Below are 27,810 nucleotides of genomic sequence, written 5' to 3'. Positions count from 1 at the left end.
ACTTGAGAAATATCTTATATCATGAGTTGGTAGATTCATTATTGTTAAGATATCAGTTTTCCCCAAATGTGTTTATAGGTTCAGCACAATTTCAATCAAACTCCCAAAAAGACTTTTGGAAGAAACTGGCAAGATGACCCTGTAATAAAACACAAGTACAAAGGACCTAGGATACCCAAAGCACTTTTGAAAATGAAGAGCAAGTTTCCAGGAATTTATACTCCTTGATTTCAAAACTTACTATAAAGTCATAGCAATCCTAACACTGTGTGGCACTGGCTTCAGGTTTGGCAAACATCAGTGAAACTGAATACAGAGCCCAGACATAGACCAGACCTATATGGCCATTCGATATTTGACAAAGATGCCAAAGAAATGGTCAAAGGAAAGTCTCTTTAACAAAATGGTGCTGGAATAAATAATTCTATGTCCATATGAAAAAACAATTGATTTCAACCTCTACTTCACACCGTATACAAAATCTAATCTGAGACAGATGATAGACTGAAATGTAAAACTTGAAATCCTAAAAATTTCAGAGTAAAACGTGGGAGAATATCTTCATGACCAGGAGGTAGGCAAAGATTTCTTATATGTACAAAGCAATAGTCACCAAAAACAAAAACAAAAAACAGAAAAAAACCAACCTGATAAATTAGACTTCATCAAAATTAGAAGTTTGTGCTCATCATAACACCAATAAGAAAATGACGTGCAAACCACAGACTGGGAGAAAACAGGCAAACATATATCTGACAAAGAATTTGTATCTAGCCTATATAAAGGACTCCTTCATCTTATTAAAATAAGAAGCAATCCGACTTAGGGACGCCTGGGTGGCTCAGTGGTTGAGCGTCTGCCTTCGGCTCAAGGCGTGATCTCTCATGAATGAATGAATAAAATCTTAAAAAAAAAAAAAAAAACTCAGCACACACACACAAAAAAAAACTCAGCAAAAGAATTGAATAGACTTTAAAAAAAAAGAATTGAGTGGACTTGTCATAAAAGAAAAGATACAAATTATCAATAAACATATGAAAAAGTGACTAACACCATTTGTCATCAGGAGATAAGTTAAAACCCCAATGAGATACCACTGGTACACTCTAGAATGACTAAATTTAAAGGACTGACGAATCCCTACACTGACAAAGTTTTTTTGTTTGTTTGTTTTTAAAGATTTATTTATTTATTCATGAGAAACACAGAGAGAAAGAGAGGCAGCAACCAGGCAGAGGGAGAGGGAGAAGCAGGCTCCATGCAGGAAGCCTGACATGGGACTCGATCCTGGGTCTCTAGGATCATGCCCTGGGCTGAAGGCGGCGCTAAACCCCTACACTGACAAAGTTGTAGAGTGACTAAAACTCATATGTTGAATTTAGGGTGAGAGCAGCTCGGGTGGCTCAGCGGTTTAGCGCCTGCCTTTGGCCCAGGGTGTGATCCTGGAGACCCGGGATCAAGTCCCACATCAGGCTCCCTGCATGGAGCCTGCTTCACCCTCTGCCTGTGTCTCTGCCTCTCTCTCTTTTTGTGAGCCTCTTATGAATAAATAAATAAAATCTTAAAAAAAAAAAAAAAAGGAATACAGGATGGTATAAATTCTTTAGGAAGAGGTCTGGAAATTTCAAGGCTAAGCCAGAGTCCCCAGAAAGGGAAATTTAAGAACAGCAATCATGAGAAGGCAACTAGGCTTTTGAAAAATGTACTGTGCCTCAACTTACCTTTTAAAAAGGCAGAAGAGCCAGGCATAAAAAAGAGGGAGCAGCAGACCCACTGCTGGGCTGGAAACACTATTTGATCATTTCCCAACTTCCATTCCTGCCTTTGTGAATCCGCTTCTGTGATGCTCATGGATCCTTGTGAGGCTTGGATGCAGAGAGATTTCAGGGTTTCTTTGTTTTTTTTGCTTTTAAAGATTTTATTTATTTATTCATGAAAGACACACACAAAGAGAGAGGCAGAGACACAGGCAGAGGGAGAAGCTGGCTCCATGCAGGGAGCCCGACGTGGGAATCGATCCCAGGACCCTGGGATCACGCCCTGAGCCAAATCCAGATAGATGCTCAACCACTGAGCCACCCAGGTGCCTCCGAGATTTTATTCTTGCTATATATGTTGGTTAGCCAACTTCCATTGCCTGAAGTAACTTGAACAGGCCTCTGCAAACTATACCAAACCTGTAAACAAATGCTTAACCCATTGGCTGTGTTTCTTTTATATAGTCTCATTTTTACTTACGTCTGTGCCTAAAGATATAAAAGACATTTTCTGTATTCTCTGCTCAAGGAAAAGTATGTTTGGGGGGAAAAACTACATGGCTTTTCCATCTCTTAGAAAAACAAAAGCTGTTCCATCATATGACAGGTTTTTAGAACTCTCACAGTCCCCAAATCCTTAAGTCCCCATAAACAGTCCCCAAATCCTTAAGTCCCCATAAGCAGACTTCCTGGTATACTTTGATCTCCCCTTCCTCCCAAACCCCCGCCACAGTCGCCACCACCTTTCCTTCTTGTATAAAATGGATTCAACCAAGATTAATAAGATAATGCTTGTAAAAGACATCTTTTCTTTAACAAGCTACATAAATAACAACAGGCATAAGAAAGTCCCTTGGGATACTACTTAATTCTCCAAACTCCTGGGAGGTTTTCTTACTTGAACATTAACAAGGAAGGAAAAATCTTGAAAACAACAGATGTAGGCATATCATCTTCTGGAACAGAACCTTTAATTCTTCACTCCCAATAAGCCAAGGCTAGTTGACCTTTATAGCATACTACAGCACCAAATTAATTGGGGAGAGTGTTTCTACACAGATGAAGACTCAAAAACTAATACTAGAAAAATAAGTATGAGCTAAGGTTTTGTACCACCACTTTCATCTTGCAAATTTTTGATGCTACCTGTTATCTACAAAATAAATCCCAAGTCCTACCTGTTGTTGAGGCTCCATACACTTTGGACCCAGCTTACATCTGCCATCTCACAGCTGGACTCTCCCTACATTGGCCCATCATTGCTATCTTCTTGTCTTTGCTGGGTACCAATCCCCACTTGGAAGGTCCTCCTTCCCTGTTTCTTCTTGCCTAATCTGTGTTTAACACTCAAGGTCCAGCAGCTCAAGTCCATCCCTTGCCCTAGCTCTCTAAACCCTTAGATTTTTCACCCTTCTCTAAATCCTATAAGGGTATGAGGTTTTCCGCATCAGTTGCTTGGCCCTTCTTATGTGTTGCCTTACGTTTCTCATTGCTCCTCTTTGTCTTATTGTGCGCCCTGTGAGACTGTAAACTCCTCAGGGCAGGAACATATCGCCCTAGTCCTGTGCTGCACTCCTCTTGGTTGGATAAGTGTTTCCTAATGCAGACGACTTGGATGTTTCAAATGCTCTAAACTTGCATACAGGGACACCTGGGTGCCTCAGTGGCTGAGTGTTTGCTTTTGGCTCAGGTCGTGATCCCGGAGTCCTGGGATCCGGTGCCTGCATCAGGCTCCCCACAGGGAGCCTGCTTTTCCCTCTGCCTGCGTTTCTGCCTCTCTCTGTGTGTCTTTCCTGAATAAATAAATAAAATCTTTGAAAAAAACCCAAAAACTTGTATACAGGTTTGTAGAGAACTTATGAGAACTTGGGGAAGATTCAATATATAGAAATGTGGCTAACTAAGCTCATCTGTGTTCTGAGCCACAGTTCATTCATTATCACTGCTCCTTCCCACTCCCCCACCTGTCCCCTTGAGAGTCTGTCCTCTCTATGTATATACACACAGATGCTTCTTGAGTTTCTTAAACCTTCATGTATTATGTAGCTTTGCTCCATATCCAAAGTAGGTTAACTACACTAATAACACCAGCAGATGACTCTGGTGGTAGTTGGTATGGTGCCTGTGAATTTAAGAATCCATGAACTTACCACAGTTTTTCTTGAACTCTGTTTTCTTCTCAAGCTGCTGCCTCCTTTCTCCTTCCTGTCACCATCGATTTCTTTTTCTTAATTCTTCTTAGATTTATTTGTGCCCAGGACCTGGCTTCTGCCCTGAGAGATGGCCACATTTAACTTGACCTCTGTATCTGGATCATGAGTTGGTTGTTTTGCATTTTATTTTGAGTCATAAGTATATTTATCTCTTATTGAGAGAAAGGGGTGCTCACTTGCTCTCTCTCTCTCCCTGTATTTGTAGTTAAGGTAGATTAAGAAATGCTGCAGTAACAAATAAAATCCTGAAATCTCAGTTGGTCAGTGGCCTAACATTATAAAATTTTATTTCTTGATCATATCACAGTCCACCACAGTCCACAGGGGAAAGTTTTCATCCGTGCTGTGACTCTGACAACTTTGAGATCTTTGGAGCTCTCCACTGGAACCAGTCTACCCGGTCAACTAACACTGGCGGAGAAAGATCAAACAGAAAATCCACTGTTTCCACACTGCCCTGGCCTGAAAATAAAATTCACATTCCATTGGCCAGAATTCAATTACACATTCCTAACTAAGGATAGGGAATACTGAAAAATGTAAACAACCTGTGTACCTAGGAAGGATTCAGCTGGATATTGCTCAGCACAGTCAATACCACATCTTCTCACTTTATCTTCCAATGGATTCCTATGTTACTTATTACCTGAAATCTATTTCTATTTATTTTTTCTATAAGAGACTCTTCACAGAGCATAATGACTTCTTGGTTCTAATTTGGAAATCGGTGCTTTTAGGACTATGACATATCTCTCATCTTCGATTTTTTATTGCCTGCTTAGTTTAGTTCTGTCACTTCTTAGAACTGTTTTTTGTTATTGTTGCTGGTGGTGGTGGTGGTGGTGGTGGTGGTTTTTGTTTTTTGTTTTTGTTAATCCATTGCTGGAGCACATCACCAAAAGGATGTTTGAAATGTACCTCCTTTGAAGTATACATTTCTTGAAGACAGGGCATCTGTTGTGCTTATTGTTATATGTCTACTGCCTAAAATAAAGCCGAAAGAGGTACATGGTACATATGTGTTAACTAGGCAAGAACTTTTTGAGAGTTTTGCATGTTTAAAAGTCTTTATAAAAAATAATTTTGGGCGGCTCCTGGGTGGCTTAGTTGGTTAGGTGTTCAACTCTTGATTTCAGCTCAGGTCATGATCTCAGTGTTGTGAGATCGAGCCCCTTGTTGATTCTCTCCCCCTCTGCCCCACCCCCCTCTCTTAAAAAATAAAACGAAATAAATAACAATAATAATTTTGTTTGAGACCCTTGGGTAGCTCAGTCAGTGAAACATCTGATTCTTGATCTCAGCTCAGGTCTTGATCTCAAGGTCATGAAATTCAGCCCCTGCACTGGGCTCCATGCTGGGTATGGAGCCTACTTTAATAACAAATATATAATAATAATAATAATAATAATAATAATAATTTTGTTTAATAAGTGTTAGTTTTGGGGCACCTGGGTGGCTCAGTCGGTGAAGCGTCTACCTTTGGCTCAGGTCATGATCTCAGGATTCTGGATTGAGCCCCACTTGGGACTCCCTGCTCAGTGGTGAACCTGCTTCTCCTTCTGCCTCTCCCCCTGCTTGTGCTCTCTCTCTCTCTCTCTCTCGCTCTCTCTCTCTCATCAAATAAATAAATAAATAAATAACATCTTTTTTTAAAAGTTAGTTTTTCCCTTATCTTTAAAATCTTTATTTTACCGTCACCATTAATAGCTAGTTGGATTGGGCAGCCCTGCTGGCGCAGCGGTTTAGCGCCGCCTGCAGCCCAGGGTGTGATCCTGGAGACCCTGGATTGAGTCTCATGGCAGGCTCTCTGTATGATGCCTGCTTCTCCCTCTGCCTGTGTCTCTGCCTCTCTCTCTGTCTCTATGAATAAATAAATAAAATATTTTTAAAAATAGATAGTTGGATTGGCTATAGAATTTTAGGCCTAAAATTATTTTCTTTTGAAACCTTGGAAGAAGTGCACTGCTGTCCTCCATATTTAGTGCTAATCGACTTATTTCTTTATAGGTAACAGTTTTCCTCCCTTGAAGTTTTTAGAATCTTTAATAGGATTTTAAATTTAAGGCGTAATAAGGTTTTGAAATTTCATGATGATGGGTCCGGCTAATGCTTTTTTTTTTTTTTTTATGTATTTATTTAGTGAGTTAAGTTTTTACCATTTAACCTGCTATGTACCCAGTAAGTCTTTAGTCTTTTCAGTTTGACCACTCATGTACTTTTCATCTCTGGAAATTTTTATTTATATTATTTCCTGTCCTGTATTTCTATCTTTATGAAACTCTCATTTTCCCTATGCTTTCTATATTTCTATACCTGTCTCATACTCTTATCTCTGTTTTTTTTTCCCCCTTTATATTCTTGGATAGTCCCTCAACTTTATCTTCCAGTGAAACTTTTTGGAGGGATATCATGGTTTTAATTTTCAGAATTCATTCTTTTTCTCTGATTGTTCCTTCTGCACAGAAATATCTGAAAACAATTATTTTAAATGCCTTTAAATCACTTTTATTATCACCAATTAGCATTTTTTCTTTTTTGAATAAAGTATAATTAATATACATTGTTATATTAGTTTCAGGTATACAGTCTTCTTTTTTTTTTTCTGAATTCTCTCTGCCCCCATCTGAGGTAAGTTTCACTGAGTTTTTCATATTAGTCTTTCCTTTTCATCTTGCTAGTTTTTGCCATGTGTCCAGATTGCCTGTTTGTATTTAATAATAATAAACTTGAATGGATATTTATATAAATGGTGTGTGGAGAAATATCTAACTGGAAGCTCTGAGTACTTGGAAAAGTTTGAAATCAGCAGCTTAGCTGTAGACTGAACTAGTAGGGAACCAGTAGTCAAGCTAACAGCCTCCCAAACACCAAAAGAACAGCCCTACTCTAAGCAGCAACGCGCACATTAGAATCCTTAGCTCTTCTCAGATATTTTCATTTCCTAAAAATAAAGTCCTTTCAGTCTTGCCCAGGGGCAAATGCAGACTGGTTGCTATGTTGTCCAAGCACTTTGGGAGTCAGGGCTGGGAAAGCTAAGTACCGCATATAAAGATCATCAATCAACCCATCTGTTCTCAGTCTTGCTTCTCCTTCTGGATCTCGATTGCACCTTCAACTCTGAATCAGGAGATTTTGTAAAACTCTTCAGGAGAACGACTTCCACCCCTCCACTATGACCTCTTCGTGGTTCGTTCTGGACTACAGGTTCATCCTCTGAGTGTCATCCATCAATATGCTTCCTCCTTTTTTTTTTTCTTATTTTCCACACATTGTTGAAATGTCTTATGTTCCTCTACATCTTTACTATTAGAAATGCCTTTCCCTTTTTCATTTGTAATGTAATGGAGTCTCAGGAAGTAGTGACGAGAAAAACATGCACTTGATGTGCCTTCTTGAACTAGAAGCAAAGCATATATATTTTAAAGGCCCCCAGGTGATTATGATCAGACAAATTTGGGAGACACTGTCCTAAACTATTTTTTATCTTTACTTTCCCTTTATTTTAAGCACTGAGCGTTCATGGCTTTGTGACTCCTTGCATTCTATGCTTTGATTTTCCTACTAGTTGATCATTTTCATCAGAGCAGGAGCATGTCTGATTATTCTTTGCGCTTAGCCTACTGTGCTTCACCCAACCCCTGAACAATGAGGGCATGGCTTAGAAGTTCAATACATTCTCCTTGAGTAACAGAATGAACAAATGCATAGGTGAGCGAAGGAATGATACAAGTTTGAGTAAGTAGTTTCTCTAGTTTCCTATCCTGCTTTTATTTACTCAGTGGTGGTTTTTGTTGGTGGTGGGTGTTTTTTTTTTTTTTTCATAGAACTAGTCAGCTATACGTAGCCATTCAGAATTAATTCCCTTTAAAAATAGATACAGTGAGTCACTTTTATTTTTTAAGGAAACTTTCCATTTCCAAGAGCCCTATTTCCAGAAACACTTTATAATGCACAAGCTTTCAGCTTGCAAATGGTTTCATTTGAGTCTCATACCAGGAATAGCTTGTATGAATCCATAAACATGAATGAGGCTCTTCTTGTGGGATTTTCCTATTTTAGCCCAATGCTTACCTCAAATAGAACCCATTTAGTTGAATTCTGCTGCCATAAACCCATTTAAACTCACGGTTGCTATTGTAAAAAACAAAATTAAAAGCAAACATACCTCAGTCACCATTGATTCATATCTCAGACAGATGATAAAATAAATATATCTACTAAAATATAGTAGGACAAAAACGTCAAAAACCAATAATCCATTTTTATCATTCTTCAAGGTGAGTCTAAATTTTTGATAAATAGCATACATAATCCTTACCTTAATGAACTAGTTTTTAATGAACACAGGAATAGAAACACTGAGATTTAAAAATAGGAGTGGAAAGAGAGCAGCCAACACATTTATTATAGACTTATTCTAAGATCTGACTTGCAAACATTTTTCTTCTTTTCCACATACCTGATATTTTCCATTGAGTGTGTGAAAAGTTTTAGTCAGTTTCAATAGTGACTATTTTCTTCAATCAAGTGTTTTCATTTTGTTACAGATGATTCCGGTATTGCGCGTAATATTTAAATCAGCCAGGACCATGAGGATACAATCAGCAAAATTCAGAATGTGAGAAGTTCTACAAGAAAAATGACCCAGTTCTCTCAACAAATAAATTACATCCTTACTAAACTTTGAAAGAGTACTTGGGCTGCTCTGGGGACAATAAACTATAGAAAAGCAAAAACCATGGAGACTGGTTAGGAGCTATTGCACTAATCTATACAAGAGATGATTGTGGCTTGCACCAGGGTATTAGTGGTAGAGAAAGAAGTAGTCAGACTTGCCTATATATTGAAGTTAGAGTCAATAGAACTTGCCAATAGATCACGGAGATAGAGTGAAGGACAATCCAATGATTTTTCCTTGAACCACTGGAAGGACAGCGTTGCCATCAATTGAAATGGATGGCTTCAAGAGAAGTGGGTTTCAGAGGGAAATCAGGAATTCAATTTTGGGCAAGGTAAGTTTGAGATGCCTATTAGACACCCAAGTGATAGTCATCTGGATATATCAGCTAAGGGTTCATGAGTGAGTTCCAAGTAGGAGATACAAATTTGGGAGTCTTTAGAGTATAGAAATGTTGTCAAGCTGTTAGAATAAATTAAATCACCAAGAGTGACTGTGAGTAGAAATCTGTTGCTTCAAAGATACTATGGAACAATCCCAATATTTAGTGACTTAAAACAACAGTCATCTGTTATGGATCTGTACCTGGATAAGGGTTTGCTGATTAAGGCTGGGCCTGAGTGGGGGTAATTTGGCTCTGCTTCAAGTATCTCTCATCCTTCTAGAATGAGTGGACTGGCTCAGGCACGGTTGTTGTTTGTCTTTTTTTCGCCCATGGCAATGTCAAAGGCACAAGAAAGAAACATACAATGCCTTTTGAGGTCCAGACTCAGAGTTGGCCCAGTATTACTTCCTTCTTAGTCTTTGGCCAAAGCAAGTCATATAGCTGAACCCAAAGCCAAGGATCAGCCAAATGATAAGGCAAAGTCACTAGTATATGGAAGGGATAAATTTGAGTTCAATAATGCCAATTTCTCATAAGTCCAAGGAGGAGTCCATCCTGGAGCACTTACCTTTAAAAGACTCCCCACTGAGTAGGGAGCCTGATACACGACACATGGGGTTATATCTCAGATCCTGAGATCATGACCTGAGCAGAAGGCAGATGCTTACTGACTGAGCCACCTGGGCACCCCTGAAAGTTCTAATTTTAAATAGGCCATATCCAGTTGGGGCTTTTTTTTCAAGCTACTGAAATATAGAATATGCATTTTACCCATTTCTTTTTTGGGGGGAAGATTTTTTTCTAAACTGAAACAACTGTTTAATAAATATATTTTTAAAACTCCAGGCTTTTAAATTTTTAGGAACTGTGGACATCAGAGGAACAATTCTTTTAAAAAATATAATCTGCTATTATCAGCTTAGTCTACAAGCCTGGATTTTTGAAAAATAGTGGATCAGAAAATGTGGTACTAGTACTCGTACACTATCTTATATTTTAAGCTGCTTTTGCTAGATCTAGAGATTTGGGGGGGCTGAAGGAGCCTTAGAGATCATAATCACCTAATTTTATAGATGAAGTAACAGAGGCCCAGAGAGGTTAACCTGATTCTTTTGAAAATAAAAGAACTGAATCATGTGAGTCGTGACCCAGGGACGAGTGACACAAAGAGGTAACTGTGAGAGGCTTTACCCCACCTCTTCTGCATCTATCCCCATAATCTCCAGGCATCCTCCATGACTCCCCCTTCTCAGGAAATACACAATATTAGTAAAAACTGTGATTCACTACTCAATGAAAGCTTCCAGACAGGCCCCCTGGGTGTCCTTCCTACTCTCCCAGCCCAAGGTAGAAATCCTGGATTGGTCAGTGTGCATTTACAGGAGGACCTTCTTTCTCTATCACCAGGGTCTAGAGTTTTGTGGGCCTTGAAAAACCGAAGGATTTGTTGGTATCCTGTTGTTTTTTTTATTTCCTTTACTTTATCTACTTCTGCCTCTCACTACCTCATTTGCATTTAGGGCTGATTTTGGAGGTAGTGTTTATGTCTGTGGGAAATAACGCATCTCTTCTTCCCTGTAGGTACTGACTAGCTGGCCTATTTAAGCTTAATTTCTTCTTGGGAGATTAACTAATTATTCTTTTCTTTGGGGGGCTGTGGGGGCTAGTGTCTCTTCCAGCAGCAGCAGCAGCAGCAGCAGCAGCAGCAGCAGCATGCACATGAGCTTCCAAAGTCCTTCCTGGGACTAATGTGCTGCCTTTCTATTTACTATTTTAGGGGACCATGAGAAGTTCAGAATGTGATTAATTTGTATACTTGGCCTCAAACAATATCTAAAATTCAACATGATCAGACTCAGCTTCTTACTGCTGCTGTCAAAGACAAACAAAGCTAGACGGCAGTTACAATGGTAAAGACAGATTTTCATCAGTAATGTACTATTGCACTAGGCAAGAGGGTCAAATGCAAACTGACCTCAATTTCAGTTTGTACAGAGGTTACTGAGCATTTTAAAGGGGGAAGAAAGGGAGGTGAACAGGGGCTCCACAGAGTCAGGGAAGTGAAAAATTATAGAAGGGTGGTCAGTGTAAATGTTGACTGGCCGGTTGTGATGGTTAGCTCACAAGTATCAAAGTTAGGATTGTACCCACCCACAGACAATGGGAAACAGAGGCCCTATTTCCCAATGGGAACATTTTTTTTAAGATTTTATTTATTTGTTCATGAGAGACACACACACACAGAGAGAGAGGCAGAGACACAGGCAGAGGGAAAAGCTGGGTACATGCAGGGAGCCCAACGTGGGATTTGATCCTAGGACTCCAGGATCACACTCTGGGCTGAAGGCAGCGCTAAACTGCTGAGCCACCCGGGCTGCCCCCAATGGTTACATTTTAAAGGAATGGCTTTCAGGTCAGAGATACATATTATAGGAGATGGCATATATATCTCAAAGGGACAGGGGGAGGATTCACAGTTGTTGACCCTTTTTAAATGATCTAAGAAAGGGTGGTCAGGGGCCTATTTTCAGGTTGGCTAGAACAAACAGTAAATTCTTTGGGCAACGTTGAGCTTTCACAGGCAGACACTTTGAGGGGTCCTTGGGTCATCCTAGGGATGTGGCCTTGAGCTGTTAGAAGCTATGTTACTGTTTAAGTCATTTAATGCAGGGCTAAGAGAGTGGATGAAATCTTTTGTGTTGAGAACTTCTAGTTTTTATAGGCTGAGGTTAAGGCCTAGTACAGAAGAGGGCTTAGAGGATCCCGGCTAGTTTGATCAAAGAAAGTATGTTTCTCACGGAGTAATTTTAGCATACGTAATTTTATTTTAATTAAAAAAAAAAACTTACTTGCCAAAGCCTCTTTATCTGTAAAATAGGAATATGAACGTCCTATAGAGCTCCCAGGACATCTACTACAATGCTGTCTGATAAACATACTGTGCAAGCCTCACGTGTCATTTGTGTCCTCATAGACACATTAAAAAAAAAGTAGAAGTAAAAAAAAAAAAAAGTAGAAGTAAACAGTAAAAGCTATTTTATTTTTTAGGATTTTATTTATTTACAAGAAAGAGAGAGAGCGCACAAGCAGGGGGAGTGGCAGAGAGAGGGAGAAGCAGTCCTCGGCTGAGCAGGGAGCCTGACGCTGGATCCCAGGAGCCCGGAATCATGACCTGAGCCCACGGCAGCCTCCTAACCCACTGAGCCACCCAGGGGCGCCTGGTAAAAGTCAATAATTCATTTTATTTACCCAATATATTCAAAATATCATTTCAACCTGTAATCAACATTTAAAAATTAATGGGAGGTTTTACGTTGTTTTCGTCCTAAGTCTTTGAAACCGGCGTGTACAGTCTCACACTTTACAGCACCTCCACCGGCCACAGGCCCAGCCTCCCGCAGCCACGCGCGGCCGCCGGCCGCACGCGACGCACGGCCCGCACCGCCCGCACCGCCGCCCACCGCCGCCCACCGCCGCCCACACGGCCCCTGCTGACGTCAGCGAGGGGCGGGTCCCAGCCAGATGGGGCGGAGCTTGTGAGAGCGCGTTTGGGGCCTTCTGGGCTCCCGTAGGGGAGCGCCGGCCGTGGCGGCGCCACGTCCCCTGCGGCGGCGGGAGAAAGATCGGCTGGGCCTCGGGGCGGCTCCGGGCGGCCATGGCCTTTACGTTGTACTCGCTGCTGCAGGCGGCCCTGCTCTGCGTCAACGCCATCGCGGTGCTGCACGAGGAGCGTTTCCTCAAGAACAGTGAGTGGGGCCACGGGCCGGGCTGAGGGGGGCGGGGGGCGGCGGCGGCGGCGGCCAGTCAGGCCCAGTCAGGCCCAGTCAGGCCGCGGGGAGGGGACAGCCTGGGCTGCGACCGACGGGAGGCCCTTCCTTGGAGGGAGGAAGCCGAGCCACTTCCCGTGTCACCGAGCTTGATCGTTGCACGGACGCCCCGTGTGCGGGACGCCGGGAGTCGGGATGGGGAGCGGTGCGGGGCAGGGCCTGGGACGCCCCCCGCGGGACCTTAGCTTAGGTTAGCGATCTGACGCGCTCCTCCGTGACCGCCGGCGGCGGAGCGAACCCGGGCTCCGAGGCTCCGTTACGGAGGGAGGGGCGTGGCTCGCTTTGGAGCTTGGGGTGATGAGAGGAATGAACTTGGTGAAGGCCGTAGGGTTCCCGGGTGTTGGAGGCTGGGGGGAAAGGGGAGGTGTTCGGGTTAGCAGGGCATCCGGCCGCCCACGTTCCAAGGAAAGTTTGTTCACGGTTTAGTGGGTGTCTGCCGTGTGCCAGGCTAGAATCTGAGAGTGCCAAGACGAGGACGGCCCAGTTGTGCCCGCGGTGACCACACAGGCCGGCGACAGACAGACCACTTCTGGCCGCCTGAGGCGAAACTGAGACGGGGCGCAGGTCACGCGGAGGTGTAGGTGTACCAGATAAAGCGTAGCGTCGCTTGTCTGTCAGCACACCAGGGATGTCTGTGTGAGACACTGAAGCTCACCCACCAGCAAGATTAACATCGATTCATTCATTCCTTCGGATTTACTGGGCACAGATTATGTGCCGGGCCCATGTAGTTTGGAGTGGAGGTTTCCGCGGTCACCCTGCCCTTCTAATGGCAGTTAATTTAAGTGAAAAATGAACAAGTGGCAATGACAAGTTCGCAGGATATTGTGAACGAAAAGGGCAGGGAGGGCAGCCCTGGGTGGCTCAGCGGTTTAGTGCTGCCTTTGGCTGAGGGCGTGATCCTGGAGACCCGGAATCGAGTCCCGTGTCAGGCTCCCAGCGTGGAGCCTGCTTCTCCCTCTGCCTGTGTCTCTGCCTCTCTCTCTCTCTCTCTCTCTCTCTCTCTCTCTCTCTCAGTGTCTCTCATGAATGGATAAATAAAATCTTAAAAAAGAAAAGGGCAGGGAAACACTGACCTGTGAATCTCTGAACACTTCACAGAGGAAGTGTGTCTAGCCAAAAACCTAGTGAGTGAGTAAACGTTAATTGGGTGAAGGGTTGGGAGGGTGAGGAGTAAGAGCTTATGTGAAAACTGGGGCAGGTGAAAACCAGGTCTGAAGCAGGACAGTGACATGACCAGAGTTGTGTTATATGCAAGATCCTTACTGCAGTGTGGATTATGGATTAGAAGGGTAGAATAGTGGGCGTGGGAAGTACCATGCCAAACAGGGCAAGTGGAAGTGGTGGGTATCCCAGTTGAGTGGGTCTGGTAATAATAATAATGAACACCTAACAGTGCATAGCAGAGGCTTCATCAAGTGCTTTACTTATATTGTGTAGCCTTCACAACAACCCTGTGAGATGGGTCCTATTTTCATCCCCACTTTACGGATGGGAAACCTGAAGTACAAAAGAAAGTCGGTAACTTTTTCCATGATCACACAGCTAGAAAGTGGCAGAGCTAGGGTTTACCTTAGGCATTCTGACTCATGAGTTCATTTCATCCCAACTATACTACACAGAAAAGTAGAAGATATATGGGGGTTGAATTGTATCCCCCCCCCCAAAAGATTCATTGAAGTCCTAACCTTTGGTACCTGTGTAGGTGACCTTATTTCGAAATAGGGTCTTTGCAGGTATAATCAAGTTGAGATAAGGTCACACTGGGTTAGGATCGCCCTAGATCCAATGAGGTGTCCATATAAGGAGAGAGAGATACAGAAACACGGGGCAAGAAGGCCAGATGACAACAGAGGCAGAGATTGGAGTGTTGCAGCCAGAAGGCAAAGAATGCCAAGGATTGCCAGTAACTACCAGAAGCAACGAGAGGCGTGGATGATGATCCTCAGACCCCTAAAAGGAACTAAACCTGATAACACCTTGATTTTGAACTTGTAGTCTCCAGAACTGGGAGAAAATACATTTCTGTTAAGCCGTTCAGTTTGTGGCATTTTGTTGTGGTATTCCTAGGAGACTAATACACATCAGAAGATATTTTAAAGATAGAAAAGGCAGAATGTACTGTTTGGGCATTGGGATTGTGGGAAAGAGAAAAAAGTCAAAAGATCTCTAGGTTTTCTGGCTTGGCAATCAAGTGGATTATAGTACCTTTACCAAGTTAGAGAATCCTGGAGGAAAAATGAGGGCAACGGTGGTGGGTAAGAAGGTGAAAATATAATAAAATAAGTTTTGGACATAGTGAATTTGAGATTTCTGTGAGATATGCAAGTGAAGATGTGGAATAGTCAGTTGGAGTTAAGTCCATAGAACAGAAGCAAGAGCCACGGTGGAGATTGAATTTGAGTTTGTCAACCACAGATGATAAATGAAGCTGTGTAAAGAGATGAAATTGCTCAGGGAAAGAATACAATACAAAGAGAATTGGTGACCAGGACAGTCCCAGAATCTCTTCTAATATTTAATGTTTAGATAGAGATGAAAGAACTGACAGGAGAAATTGATGAGTGAGTAAAACGAGAAATGGGAAAATAGAGACAGTGGAGTTTCACAGAAGTCAAGGAGTGTTTGAAGGAGACATAGTACAACAGGGGAATGTTCTGAGAAATAAGCAAAGGACAGAAAAATGCCCTAAGGATTTAGGTAATAGAAGTCATTGGTGACTTTATACAAGCTGTTAAAACTGTGAATAAAATCGAAACTGGAATGTGTTGGGAAGTGAGTGGAAAGTGACAACAGGGAGATCACTGTAACCAACACAGTAATAAGGAACAAGTTTGAACTACTGCAAGAATTACCGAAAGGTGACATAGACACAAAGTGAGCTGTTGGAAAAAAAAAATGGCACCGACAGACTTGCTTGACACAGGATTCCCACAAACCTTCAGTACGTGGAAAACACACTATCTGAGAAGTGCAATAAAACAAGGTGTGCCTGTATAACACTGTATAAGTTTCAAGTGTACGGTGATCATTCTGTACAGGTATCTACTGTAAAATGCTTACCACCATTAGTGGTGGTGAGAACACTTAAAATTTACTCTCAAAGCAACTTTTCAGCGTATAGTACAGTACGGTTAACTATGGTTAACAGTAGTCACCATGCTGTACATTAGATTCCTGGAACTTACTTGCAACTGAAAAGTTGACCAGGAGTTTCCCATTTCCGTCACCACTCAACCCTTGGCAACCACCATTCTAGTCTCTATTTCTGTGAATTTGATGTTTTTAGATTCTACATATAAGTGAGATAAAATATTTGGATTATTTCTCCTACTGTAATACCCTTAAGATTTACTCATGTTACAAATGGCAGGTTTCCCTTCTTTTTTATGGCTGAATAATATCTCATTTTATATATACACCACTTTTTTTTTCATTCGTCTGTGCATATGTATATTGTTTCCATACCTTCGCTATTGTGAATAATGCTGAAATGAACATGGGAGTGCAAATATCTCTTCAAGAGAGCGATTTCATCTCTTGGAGAAATACTCAGAAGTGGGATTGCTGGATCATATAGCAGTGCTATTTTTAAATTTTTAAAAAAGATTTATTTGTTAGAGAGAGTGGGGGCAGAGGGAGGGAGACTCTCAGGCAGCCTCCCTGCTGAGCGTGGGGCTCGATCTCATGACAATTACAACCTGGGCCAAAACCAAGAGTTGGATGCTTAACCAACTGAGCCACCGAGGCATCTCAGTAGTTCTATATTTTTAATTTTTTGAGGAACCTCCATACTCTTCTTCAGTGTGGCTGTACCCATTTACATTTCTGTTAACTATGCACAAGGGTTCCCTTTTCCACATACTTTTATTCATTATTTCAGCTTTATGTATAGTTTGAAATCCGAGGGCATGATGCCTCCAGCCTTCCTCTTAAGATTGCTTTGGTTATTTGAAATCTATTGTAGTAACACAGCTGATGTCACTTCTGTTTAGTGTTGTACTGGATATTCTAGCCAGGGCAATTAGATGAGTAAAAAGAAATAAGAGACATCCAGATAGTGAGGTTGAAAAAGTAAAAATATCTCTTGTTTGCAGATGATATAATCCTGTGTATATATGGGGGGGGGGGGTGTTACTAAAAAACTTCGAACAAATAAATGAGTCCAGTAAGTTTGCAGTTCCTGATGAGATCAGGAACAAAAATTAGTTGTTTTTCAATACATAAACAATGAACAATTTAAGATGAAATTAAAGAAACAATTTCATTTACAATATAAATAGTAAAATACTTAGGGATAAATTTAACTGAAGTGCAAGTCTCATACTATGAAAACTGTAGGGCATTGTTGAATGGAATTAAAGAATAAAGATATTCTTAAAGTTAATTAAAATAAAGACATCCGTGTTCAGGGATCAGAAGACTTGATATCATTAGGATGACAATACTTAATATTATTGATTTACAGATTTAATGCAGTGTCTATCATAATCCCAGTTGACTTTTTGCAGAAACTGGTAAGTTGCTTATAGAAGAAATGGACCCAGAATTGCCTAAACGATCTTGAAAGAGAATACAATGCCCAGACCTTGCTTCAGACCGGCATTTAAATTTTCCAAAAGTGAAGTTCAGCAGTGTCTTCTCCAGATTTCTGCAGGTGACTTAGCTTTCTGCCCCTAAATTAAAATCAACCACTACAAACTGTTCAAATGGCCCAGAAATGTTAATACTTCGCCCCCTAGAACTTTATCTTCATTTCCTTTTCTCTGCAGAAGTAGCACAGATATTTTCTCTGAACATGTGTTTTGAATATGGTCTCAGAGCTAAGGCATAAATGCCACATTGGCTTGTCTAAGTGGATAAGCTGTTGTTTTAAAATATCTCACAGTGCCCGGCTGGCTCAGTCTGTAGAGCATGCCACTCTTGATTTCAGGATTAGAAGTTCAAGTCCCACATTGGTGTGGTGCTGACTTAAAAAAAAAAAACACCTCCCTTTATTCAAGGGCAGCTGGCTGACTCAGAGGACCATGTGACTCTTGATCTTGGGGTTGTGAGTTCGAGGGCCATGTTGGGTATAGCAATTACTACCTAAAAAGTGAAATATCTGAATATGTTTTTAAATAGAATTTTAAAATCTTTTAAGCATTTGTTAAATATTATTCACGTAGGCTCTTAACTCTTGCCTAGATTTTTATAGTAACCGTCTCACTGGTCACCCTCCCTCCAGTTTTGTTTCTCTCTGTTCTACCTTCAAGTAAGGTGAACGTGTTCCTCAAGGGTTTGAAGTTCTTGAGTTCTTTTCTTTAGTACCCATAGCCTCCAATATAAAAGTCACACTCCCTTATGTGACTTACAAGCTCACCATAACATGTCCCTTCTTCTCTGTCCTCCCTTTCTTTTTCCCTTCCCCAGTATTTAACCTGTGTGCATTCTTTCCGTGGGGCTCTCCTTCACTGCTGAGCCTTTATACATACATACATTGTCTGCCTTTGGCAACATTGACTTACCTCGGGCTGTTCTTTTAAAGCCTACATCCGCCATTTGCCTCTCCCAGAAACCATCACTGACCTGTTCCATGGGTTGTAGCACCACTGCAGTTTCCTTTCAGGTCTTCTCCAGTGGACTGATGACAAAGTATCATAGACTGGGTAGCTTGAACAACAGAAATTGATTTTCTCACAGTTCTAGATAGAGATTGGAAGTCTTAAGATCCAGGTCGAGTTCTGGTGAGGGCTATCTTCCTGGCTTGTAGATGGCCGTCTTCTCACTGTGTCCCCATATGGCTAGGTGAGGGAGACAGGAAGGAATCAAGATCTCTCTCTTCCTCTTTTTTGTAAGACTGCAGTCCTATCAGATTAAGATACTACCCTTACAATCCATTTAACTGTAATTACCTCCTTAAGACCCCATTTCCACATGGGCTTCAACATAGGAATTTAGGGGGAACACAATTCAATCCATAGCCAATAGTGAAATTATTACAAGGTATTACTGATTCAGGGTTAAAAAACTGCTCTAGAGCCAGTCAACATTAGAGTTTAGAGTAGTGAGGGCTGTATGAGCTGAAGTAATGGAGGGAGAATTCCTAAAGGAAGTAGATGATAAGCAGTTAACCAGGTGTGCACAAATACAGAGAAATGAGCAAGGCATCCTACAAGCCTTGTGTGATAGTCATGGTATGAGCATGGCAGTTTATAAAACATTGAGAAAACCATGCAGACATGTAGGTTTCTCTGTAAATACATACTCCTAAAAAGCATTTATTGCATTCCATCCCAGATTAAGTAGAAATTACTATGTTGAACTGGGAATTAATTACATTGATCCAAGAGAGATTAGTCCAAGTATAACAGATCATTTACTTCAATATTGATCTTTTTGATCAAGGTAATTTTTTTTTAAACTTAGATTAGCAGAGTTATTTATTCTGGAGTTTTGGGGCACTTTTGCACCTGTGATAGCATTTGATTCACATGTGAACTTGGTGACACTGACAGAATGAAGCACACTCGTCTCTTTTGCACGCATGGAAGCTAATCTTAGACTGAAATTTGCCCAGGGTCAGCCAGCCTTCAAAACTGTATTAATATGTTTAATACTAATACTAACTGCACTAATACTTTCCTTCCGCATGTATCTTACTGAGGGTTATTGGCTGAATCTGGATGGATTGCCATTTTGTGTACGACTTTTTGAAGTCTGAGCAACAGAAGAACATTTTTGGTGTTTGCAATAAGTAATTTTTTTATATTTAACTCGATTCCTGAAATTATGGCAGCAACCAGTTCTGGCTGGTCTTATCGTTTTTTTTTCTAGGCCCTCTAGCTATGGAAGTGTCAAGAGAGCTACAGAATTAAGTCTTTTTCCTTTAAAAAAAAAAAAAAAAAAAAAAAGCAAAAGCAAAGCTCTTTAAAGCTTTGGCCAGTTTCCTTAGGAAAACAACTGAGACTCCCTAAGTAGCAGTTGGAAGGAGAACTATTTGTTATAGTAAAAGATAATCCATGGCATCTGGTCCTTTACTGGTCACCTTTGTGTTTGCCCATGGAATATCTAGACAAATTATTTACTCTCTCTACCTAAAATTTAGTTTTCTTTTCATTCTGGTGACATGAGAATAGAGACTAGGCTAAAAATAATTAATAACCTACTATTTTTTAAAAATTACTTCAGTGCTGATGCTTAAAATGTGGCACTCCCAATATTGTAGAGTTTTATCCTGTTGTGTTGAACAGTTTATTCAGTGTTGGAAAATACTTTTTTTTTTTCAGGCAGTCTCTCCTCTTATAGTGTAAAAACATATATTTAGACATCTTTGAAACAGATCTAAAAGAAAAAAGATTGTTGGGAATTAGGCTTTCTAACAAAAATTGAGTACATGATCCATAATATACTGAAAACAAGTCCTTTTTACCATCTAAAAGATTGTGGCTGTGAGTGGAGAGGACTGATAATTTTAGCAATGAAAAATTCAAAAAAAGCAAGTAAAGGAAAAAAAACCAACAATGCCATTTAAAGCTGGTTTTAAAACAGAATTCTAATATCCAGAGTGACTCATGGGTGAAGCCTTTCCATTTGTAGACCCTGTCCCTGCCCTCAGGGTATTCATGCCCTGGAGAGGAAGGCCTAATTACAGAGGGGTTTCCCCAGTGGGTATCATTACAGGGTTTCTTTTTAAATTTCATATTTCTTTTTATCAAAGCAGTGTAAATGTGTGTGTCTGGTTGTTAAAGTAAAAAAGTTCTTGTGTTTATGAAGATAGAAGCCTCCTGCCCCGTCTCTCGTCAACCTGAGCCCTGTTTCTCAAAAGCACTTATTTTCAACTCTTCCAAGTTTTGAGCCACTGATATACTGCTGTGGAAGGGTTTAGTATCATTATACCATCAGCAGCACATTTGTGCTCATGAGAGCATAAGTACACACACTTTTCCCCTCCCCCATCTCCCATCTCCAACCGATTGTTGGCAATATTGGTATTCCATATTTATATTACTGTCACTGAGTATTGCTCACTGCTGAACAATAAAAAACGATGTCATTTTTCTAGTTGATTTGTGGTTTGGATATAGAATTCTAGAGTGGAACTAATTTTTCCGTGTTTTGAAGAACTGTTCCACCTAATTTTCTCATTTCTAGTACTGACATAAAGAACTCTGATGCCATTCTGTTCCCTGATTCTTTGTAGAACCCTGACTTGTCTCTCTGAAAGCCTTTAGGGTGTTCTATCTTCAGAGGGCTGAGATTTTATAAAAATGTAGCAACATGTGGGCTTTTTTTGTTGGTTTTTGTTTTTTCTAATTCATTGGGTTGTTCTCTGGATCCTTTTGTTTAACAGCTCATGTCCTTCAGTTCTGCACTATTACCTCTTAATATTTCTTTGGTATTTCTTCCTATTTTTTCTTCTCTCTGGAACTCCACTTATTTTGATAGATTGATATTCTTTCTTTTTCCCTTAGCCTTGTCTGATAGGTTTCCTCAACTTAATCTGTCAACCTCTTGAACTTCTTATGATAATGTAGCAAGAATAAGAGCTCTGTCTTAATTCCTTAATGTTCCTTTTTTATGGTATACTGTTCTTGTTTCATAAGTACAGTAGCTTTTGTGGATGTTCATTTTTAAAAATGTTTTCTTCCAAGGTTCCTGGCTGGCTCGGTCAGTAGAGCATGAGACTCCTGATCTTGAGGTCATGAATTTGAGCACCTTTTTGGCATAGAGATTATTTTTAAAAATAAAGAATAAACCAGTCACTTAAAAAAATAGTAAAAATGCTTTCTTCTACTTCTTGCATTGTCTCTTCCTCAAGTCTCCTTTTTCTGTTTTTGCTCTGTCTTTCCATGTTACAGATTGTTTCTTCTTGACAGTTCATTTTTAGGTGTAGAGCACAGAGAGGCTCACTGGAAGCTGTGTGTGTGTGGTTGGGACTTGTTTACTGGAGGGCCTCACTGGTGCTTGAAGAAGTTGTCTTGTTGAGACCCACTCCCCCAGCCACCCATGACAATATCTGAAGTTTTTCTTCCTGGGCAGCTGGCCAATTTCCAAGTAATTTTCTGACTTCCTGCCTGCAGGATGTGTTACATGACCAGATTTAGAGATGAGCAGAGGAGATGGGCAAGAGTCTGACACTGGTGTGCAGACCTTCATTCCCAGTACTCACAGCTGATGTCCCCAGGCCCAGAGCTTCTGTGGTTCTCTGCTGAGAGTAAACCTGTTGTCTTTGATGACAACAAAGTCATCACACTTACATCGAGTGTGCTTCTCACACACTCTTGGGAAAGAGATTGGAGGGTGGGGGGGTGGAGCTAACTGCTCTTAATGTAGACTGTCAGTGAGTCCTTCTGTTTTTTGTCCCCGTTGCCCAAACTGGTACTCTGAGGTTTCTCTCACCTTCCCAGGGTTCTCATTCTTAGCACAAGTTACCTGAGTGTTTTATTATGTGCTCCCTGCAGAGTTTAGGTTTCTGCTTTCTCCACTAAGTCAGTTACTCTTCATTTATTTTTTATCGTCCAAATTTTGATTGACTTCACTGTCCTGAAGACTTCTCTTTTATTAACCTATATCCTTTATTGTCATTTTTAGCAGGGTTTCAGGAGAAAGCTAAAATAAAAATGAGTATCCATTGGTGAGGTTCAAAGTTCAGGACATGCTACCCCAAAATATGACACCTTGGCATTATTAAGTATCTTCAGCTGAAGGAGTTTGAGAAAATTGCAGAAGCAGGACAGTCACTCTTAGCATCCGCTCCCCATTCTCCTTGCCCTCTTTGCTCAAAGCCGGCACTTAGTCTCCCATGTGAAGGATACCCTCCCTGTACCTGGAGGAAGGGAGACATCTGTATCACCAGAGAAGAAGGCTGTAGAAACAAACCTTGTTACTTTTCCATCATTTATTACCACCACTCCCAGTTCAAACTCCTTTATCTTATCAGTTCCTCACAAATGTCTCAAAAGCTTTCTGCTCTAGTCACTTCTTTGGGTCTTCATTCTCTTCTGAAGGTTCCCATGTACATGTAAAAAGTTAATAGAATTTGTATGCTTTTCCTCTTTATCTGCTTTAAGATTTTATTTGAGAGAGAAAGGCAGAAGGAGAGAGACACAGGGCTCAGGCCCACGACCCTGAGATCATGACCTGAGCTGAAACCAAGAGTCACCAATTGAGCCACCCAGGTGCCCCTTATCATTGTCATTTTTAGGCCTAGTCAGGGACCTTAGGAGGGTCAGGGTTAACTTTCCTCTCCAACCCCATCATGTTGAATCAGAGCCATACTGCTCTTTTATTGTACAGAGCTGTTAAAGAGGTTTCTGCAGGTTATCCCAGCCATATTGCTTCTCCATAGACATCTTCCTGTAGCAGTTATGCAGGCTGGAAGGTTGGAAACTGACACAGCTGATGGTAGGTGGTCATTTTATGTGTCCTTTATGTCTAGAGATGGATATGAAATAGTTTTTTTACTGTGCTGTAAGTGGGTGAAGGCTGGTGCTACAATTGAACTTAGATTACAAAAAGAGGACTGCCATTTAGTGGACAATACTGATGGAACTACTTGAACACTGAGACAGTTACTTGGAGGAAGGACATCATGGTAAAGCTAATAATAGAGTAAAAGCAAATGTTGAAGTGGAATAAGTATATTTGCTTGCTGGAGAGAGTAGATCCTGAGTAGGAGGGTGATGCCCAGGCAGGTATATTTTCTAAAATTACTTTTAGCTTGAATAGATGTGTACATTTAATATTGGAGGATCTCTTTCCCCTTTTTCCTAAAGCTACAGTGGAATGGTCTACGGTTTCATGTTATAACTTCCTGTGTCATAAAAATTAAGAAATAGAGTTCTTTGGAACTGTGATCCTAGAATATACCTTATTTCACCTTATCCAGATTAACTCGGGCTTTTATCATTCACTTCAATTCCATAAACATTTACTAAGTACTTGCTGGGGGTAGGGGTGTGGGAAAGGGGGAAGGTGAAGAAAGTCTCAATTTAGTCCCCATCTCTCAGGATTTTATAGTCTAATGAGAGACACTTGGAAAGAGCTAACCAAGAAAGAGAACAAAATCACCACAGTCAGGAGGCTGTTTGGGGAGCAGAGAGAAGGAAGGTTTATTATGACATGAGAAGGAACGAGGAAAGGCCCTGACACAGAAGTCTGACCGAGATTCAGAAGCTGCCTTTCACATGTCCGGCAGATAGTGGGCATCGAGTGTGAAGAGGAATACTTGGAAGGTGTAGTAGTGGGATATAGGGCCAGGTCAGTTTCAGGAGTTCGAACTATATTTGGTAGGCAGTGGGAATCATCACGTGATTGCGAGGTGGGAAGACCTGACCCTGTAAGGGAGGAAACTCAAGGGGTTGGGACAGCTGGATTACAGAGGCATCTGTTGAAAAGAGTTCGGCAAGAGATCATAGAGGCTAATTGTAGCCACTGTAATGGTGGCTGTAGTGTGCAAACGCAAAACAGCGACACCCCTGTGGACTGGGTCAGTTGTCAGCACAACTCGAGCTAGGCCTTGAAGGGAGAGTGTGAGTCAGAACACATCAGCTCTCTTATGACTTGAACTTTAAATTAGTTTTATCCCACAACATATCTCAGGGTTGATGGGACCAAAAAAGCAAGCAACCATTTTTTAAGTTTTATGTCAACCAAATAAAAGTTGATTAAATGAAGTGCAGTCTTGTTTCCTGAGACTTGATTCTTCCATGTATAAAATAAAGACCATCTTCAAGTTTAAGGGCCAGCATGTCAGGAACTAAGCCCTATAGTCATAGGAGATACAAAGTAATGTAAGGTATGAAAAAATGGCCCTGAAATGCAGACATGAGAAAGATAAGTTGCAGAAATAAGGACTTGTATAGGTCTTAAGAAGAATATATGGCAATAAAGAAAGAACTAGCAGATAGAGGGAAAGAAATAATGGTTTATAATATCAGGAAAGTGATACAGAAGATGATAAGACTATTTTATGGAGAATAAGTGGCGTAGTGGGCTAAATTCCACAGCTAGAATTGAGAAATGAAGAGAGTGATGAAGGGGGGAAAAGATGTCCCCCTGCCAGCAGGATAGAGCATCCTCTGAAAGCCTAAGCAAGCCGTGGCCATTAAAATTTCCCCAGTGTAAAATAAATAAATAAATAAATAAATAAAATAAAATAAAATTTCCCCAGTGTAGATAGTGCATCTCAACATTTTTATAGTGATAATTGTGTTGGGTTTTATAAATTGTGAATTGAGTTAATCAATTATTGAGTTTGACAGTATACTTTGGTTTCCAGTTCCAACCTGAAAAATGTTTTGTTTGAAAAAAGAGGAAAAAAAGTCAGGATGTCACAACAGTCATCTTCACTGAATTAAATGCCATGGAATAATTTATAATTTAGACTGTAATCTATTTTATAAAATCAACGTGAAAATGAAATAAGATTGTTGGTGCTATCAAAAGTAAAAAATATGCTCTACAATATTTAATCAGTATTGTAACTTTTAAGTCAGCTAACTTTATATTTTATGTCTTTAACAAAGACTCAAGCTAATCTTGATTCAACGATGACTAATGAGGGAGCAAGGCAAGTACATAATAAATTTTAACACAGCTAATCATTTTTTCATATTATGCAGTTGGCTGGGGAGCAGACCAGGGAATTGGTGGATTCGGAGAGGAGCCAGGAATTAAATCTCAGCTAATGAACCTTATTCGATCTGTAAGAACTGTGATGAGAGGTAAGAAGAAAAACTAGTGAAACACTTTTTAAGTTTTAATTTTGTGGTTTTGATTTAAGTAGCAAAGCTTCTGAGAGTAAATACTATCACACACCGTTTTTGCAGTGAAGTTTTTTTTTCTCTTTATCCTGGCTTTACTGTTTAGTAGTTACTAGTTTCTTTCTTAGTTTACCTCTTCTGTCTAAACCACTTGATGAAAATGGAATGCTCAACGGTATAATCTGTTCCTGTGTTACCTCTCAGACCTGAAAGCAGTGTTCTCACCTTTTGGAAATTCTGTTGCTTCAATAGTAAAGTCATCTAGAGTCCTAGAAGGCTTTAAGAGAAAAATAAAGATCCCATATCTGCCAGTCTATTGGAAATTATTTTAGAGCAACTGGCAAAAGGATTCAGAAGTTTTTATTTAAAATTATTAAAATTAGGGTCTCTGTCTCCCTCTTTCTTTGTTAGCTGTTTTGATCACAACTTTGGGTAGAATGATAAATAAGTTCATTCTTAATTTAGTGGTGAAACTGTGGAATCTTTTTTTTTTTTTAAGATTTTATTTATTCATGAGAGACACACAGAGAGCGAGAAAGAGAGAGAGAGAGGCAGAGACAGACACAGACAGAACGAGAAGCAGGCTCTATGCAGGGAGCCCGATGTGGGACTCGATCCCAGGACTCCAGGATCACGCCCTGGGCCAAAGGCAGGCACTAAACCACTAAGCCACCCAGGGTTCCCTGTGGAATCTTTACTCTTTATTTGTAATGTCAAAAGTCACAGCCATGTGGATCTACTTCTGCCTGGGCCTGGTGTGTTTCTGTGTTCCAGCCCTGCACCAGCACCATTCACAGATATTTCATATTGAGCTACTTGTACCAGTGTGATCCTTACCTCAATCACACAAGCCTTCTTTAAAATAAGTTTTGGGTTTTATGATCCATTGCATGTTCTCTTGTTAGAACTATTTGCAACATGATTATGAATGACATATTGTTCGATATTTTCATCCTTCCTGGATTCTAGTAACTATTACTTAGGGTTTTTTCTGCTATTTTCTTCACAGTAACAAACTTTCTTTTTTCTTTGCAGTGCCATTGATAATAATAAACTCAATTGCCATTGTATTACTTTTATTATTTGGGTGAAGAATGGTGGTTGAAATGAAGACTCAGAAGAAGAGATGCCAGCAGAAGTTATTATGTCAGTCATTATTGGAATATACATGTCTTAGCTGGTCGTCCTCGCACTTGACAAAAATGTAAACTTGACAATAAAACCAGAGTCCCTATTTATCTGATTTTTAAAAAAATGTTGCACTTATAGTTTCATTACAAAAAGATGAGATCATCAGAGGCAGTAACTATCCAGGATTGGAATACATTTGACAGTTAATAAAAGTTCATGCTGTCGTAAAGATTGTTAGAAGGGTACAGGACTGTCACTTGTTTATAGAGGTTTTTCTCTCACTTCTCAGGGATAATTTTTTTTTCAAAGTTTTGAAGTTCCTTGTTACTTAACTATGACGTGAGAATGATTATCTTCCTAGATAAAATGTAAAGGATTTTTTAAAAGTAATTACATATAAAATGATAAATTGATAATTTGGATAATTTAACTTTCAACTCTTTGTCTATATATATCATTTCGGCTATAACATTCAAATTTATAGCAACTATTGAACAGTACTCTCTGACTTCAGGGAGAATTCTAATTTTATGTTAGTCATACAATGATTATGTTTTTAAGTTCTTTTTCATGCATTTATTATTTTATTAATTGGCCTGAACGATAAGACCAGACCACTATCTACATATTTCCATTGGTAGAAAAATCTAAGTGGAAGGTTTATGCCCTTTTTACAATAATGACTTCTTTTTCAAAATCAACCTAAATATTAGCCTGCAAAGCAATCCTGTTAATCACAATCACAAACTATACTATTTAAGAAAACTATTGTGAAGCGTTTACCTCTCCCCCAAATTATCACGTTTCCATTTTTTGGAGTAGCATGTTAAGGGGTATAAGTTTTAATTCTTCATTCTGTCAATAGAGATTCATGCTACGTAATAAGCTTTTTGTTTTGTTTTTATATTCTTAAACCATTCCATATTTGCTCATCCCATAATATAGTTTTATGCAGGAAGATTAAGATTATGTAAATGGGCTTTCTGGAAATTATCAGTTATAATAGTTTAAAGGGATAGAGTGGCATCTTTGTTTATAGAACATTTGTAAATAAAGTTAAATTTCTAAGTCAA

At 40.2% G+C, this 27,810-nt stretch overlaps 1 protein-coding gene across 1 annotated transcript; it reads left to right on the top strand.

Annotated features, from left to right (window-relative positions):
- The first annotated feature begins 12,585 nt into the window (after positions 1–12,585).
- Positions 12,586–27,810, top strand: IER3IP1 (immediate early response 3 interacting protein 1). The gene is made up of 3 exons (XM_041751555.1): positions 12,586–12,779; positions 25,466–25,567; positions 26,642–27,810. The coding sequence occupies exons 1-3, from the start codon at positions 12,689–12,691 to the stop codon at positions 26,695–26,697; spliced, it is 249 nt and encodes an 82-aa protein (XP_041607489.1). The 5' UTR covers positions 12,586–12,688; the 3' UTR covers positions 26,698–27,810.

Source organism: Vulpes lagopus, chromosome 1, assembly GCF_018345385.1.
Source record: "Vulpes lagopus strain Blue_001 chromosome 1, ASM1834538v1, whole genome shotgun sequence".
Classification (NCBI taxonomy): Eukaryota; Metazoa; Chordata; class Mammalia; order Carnivora; family Canidae; genus Vulpes; species Vulpes lagopus.
The sequence above is the reverse complement of the archived record's forward strand: the minus strand, read 5'-3'. Positions and strand labels throughout refer to the sequence as shown.

What these genes read in the sequence shown, in the direction of transcription:
- IER3IP1 (XM_041751555.1), top strand. Translation starts at nt 12,689, where the DNA reads ATGGCCTTTACGTTGTACTCGCTGCTGCAGGCGGCCCTGCTCTGCGTC. An exon ending in GGAGCGTTTCCTCAAGAACA is followed by an intron (nt 12,780 to 25,465) that starts GTGAGTGGGGCC and finishes CATATTATGCAG; the next exon opens with TTGGCTGGGGAGCAGACCAG. An exon ending in TGTAAGAACTGTGATGAGAG is followed by an intron (nt 25,568 to 26,641) that starts GTAAGAAGAAAA and finishes TTTTCTTTGCAG; the next exon opens with TGCCATTGATAATAATAAAC.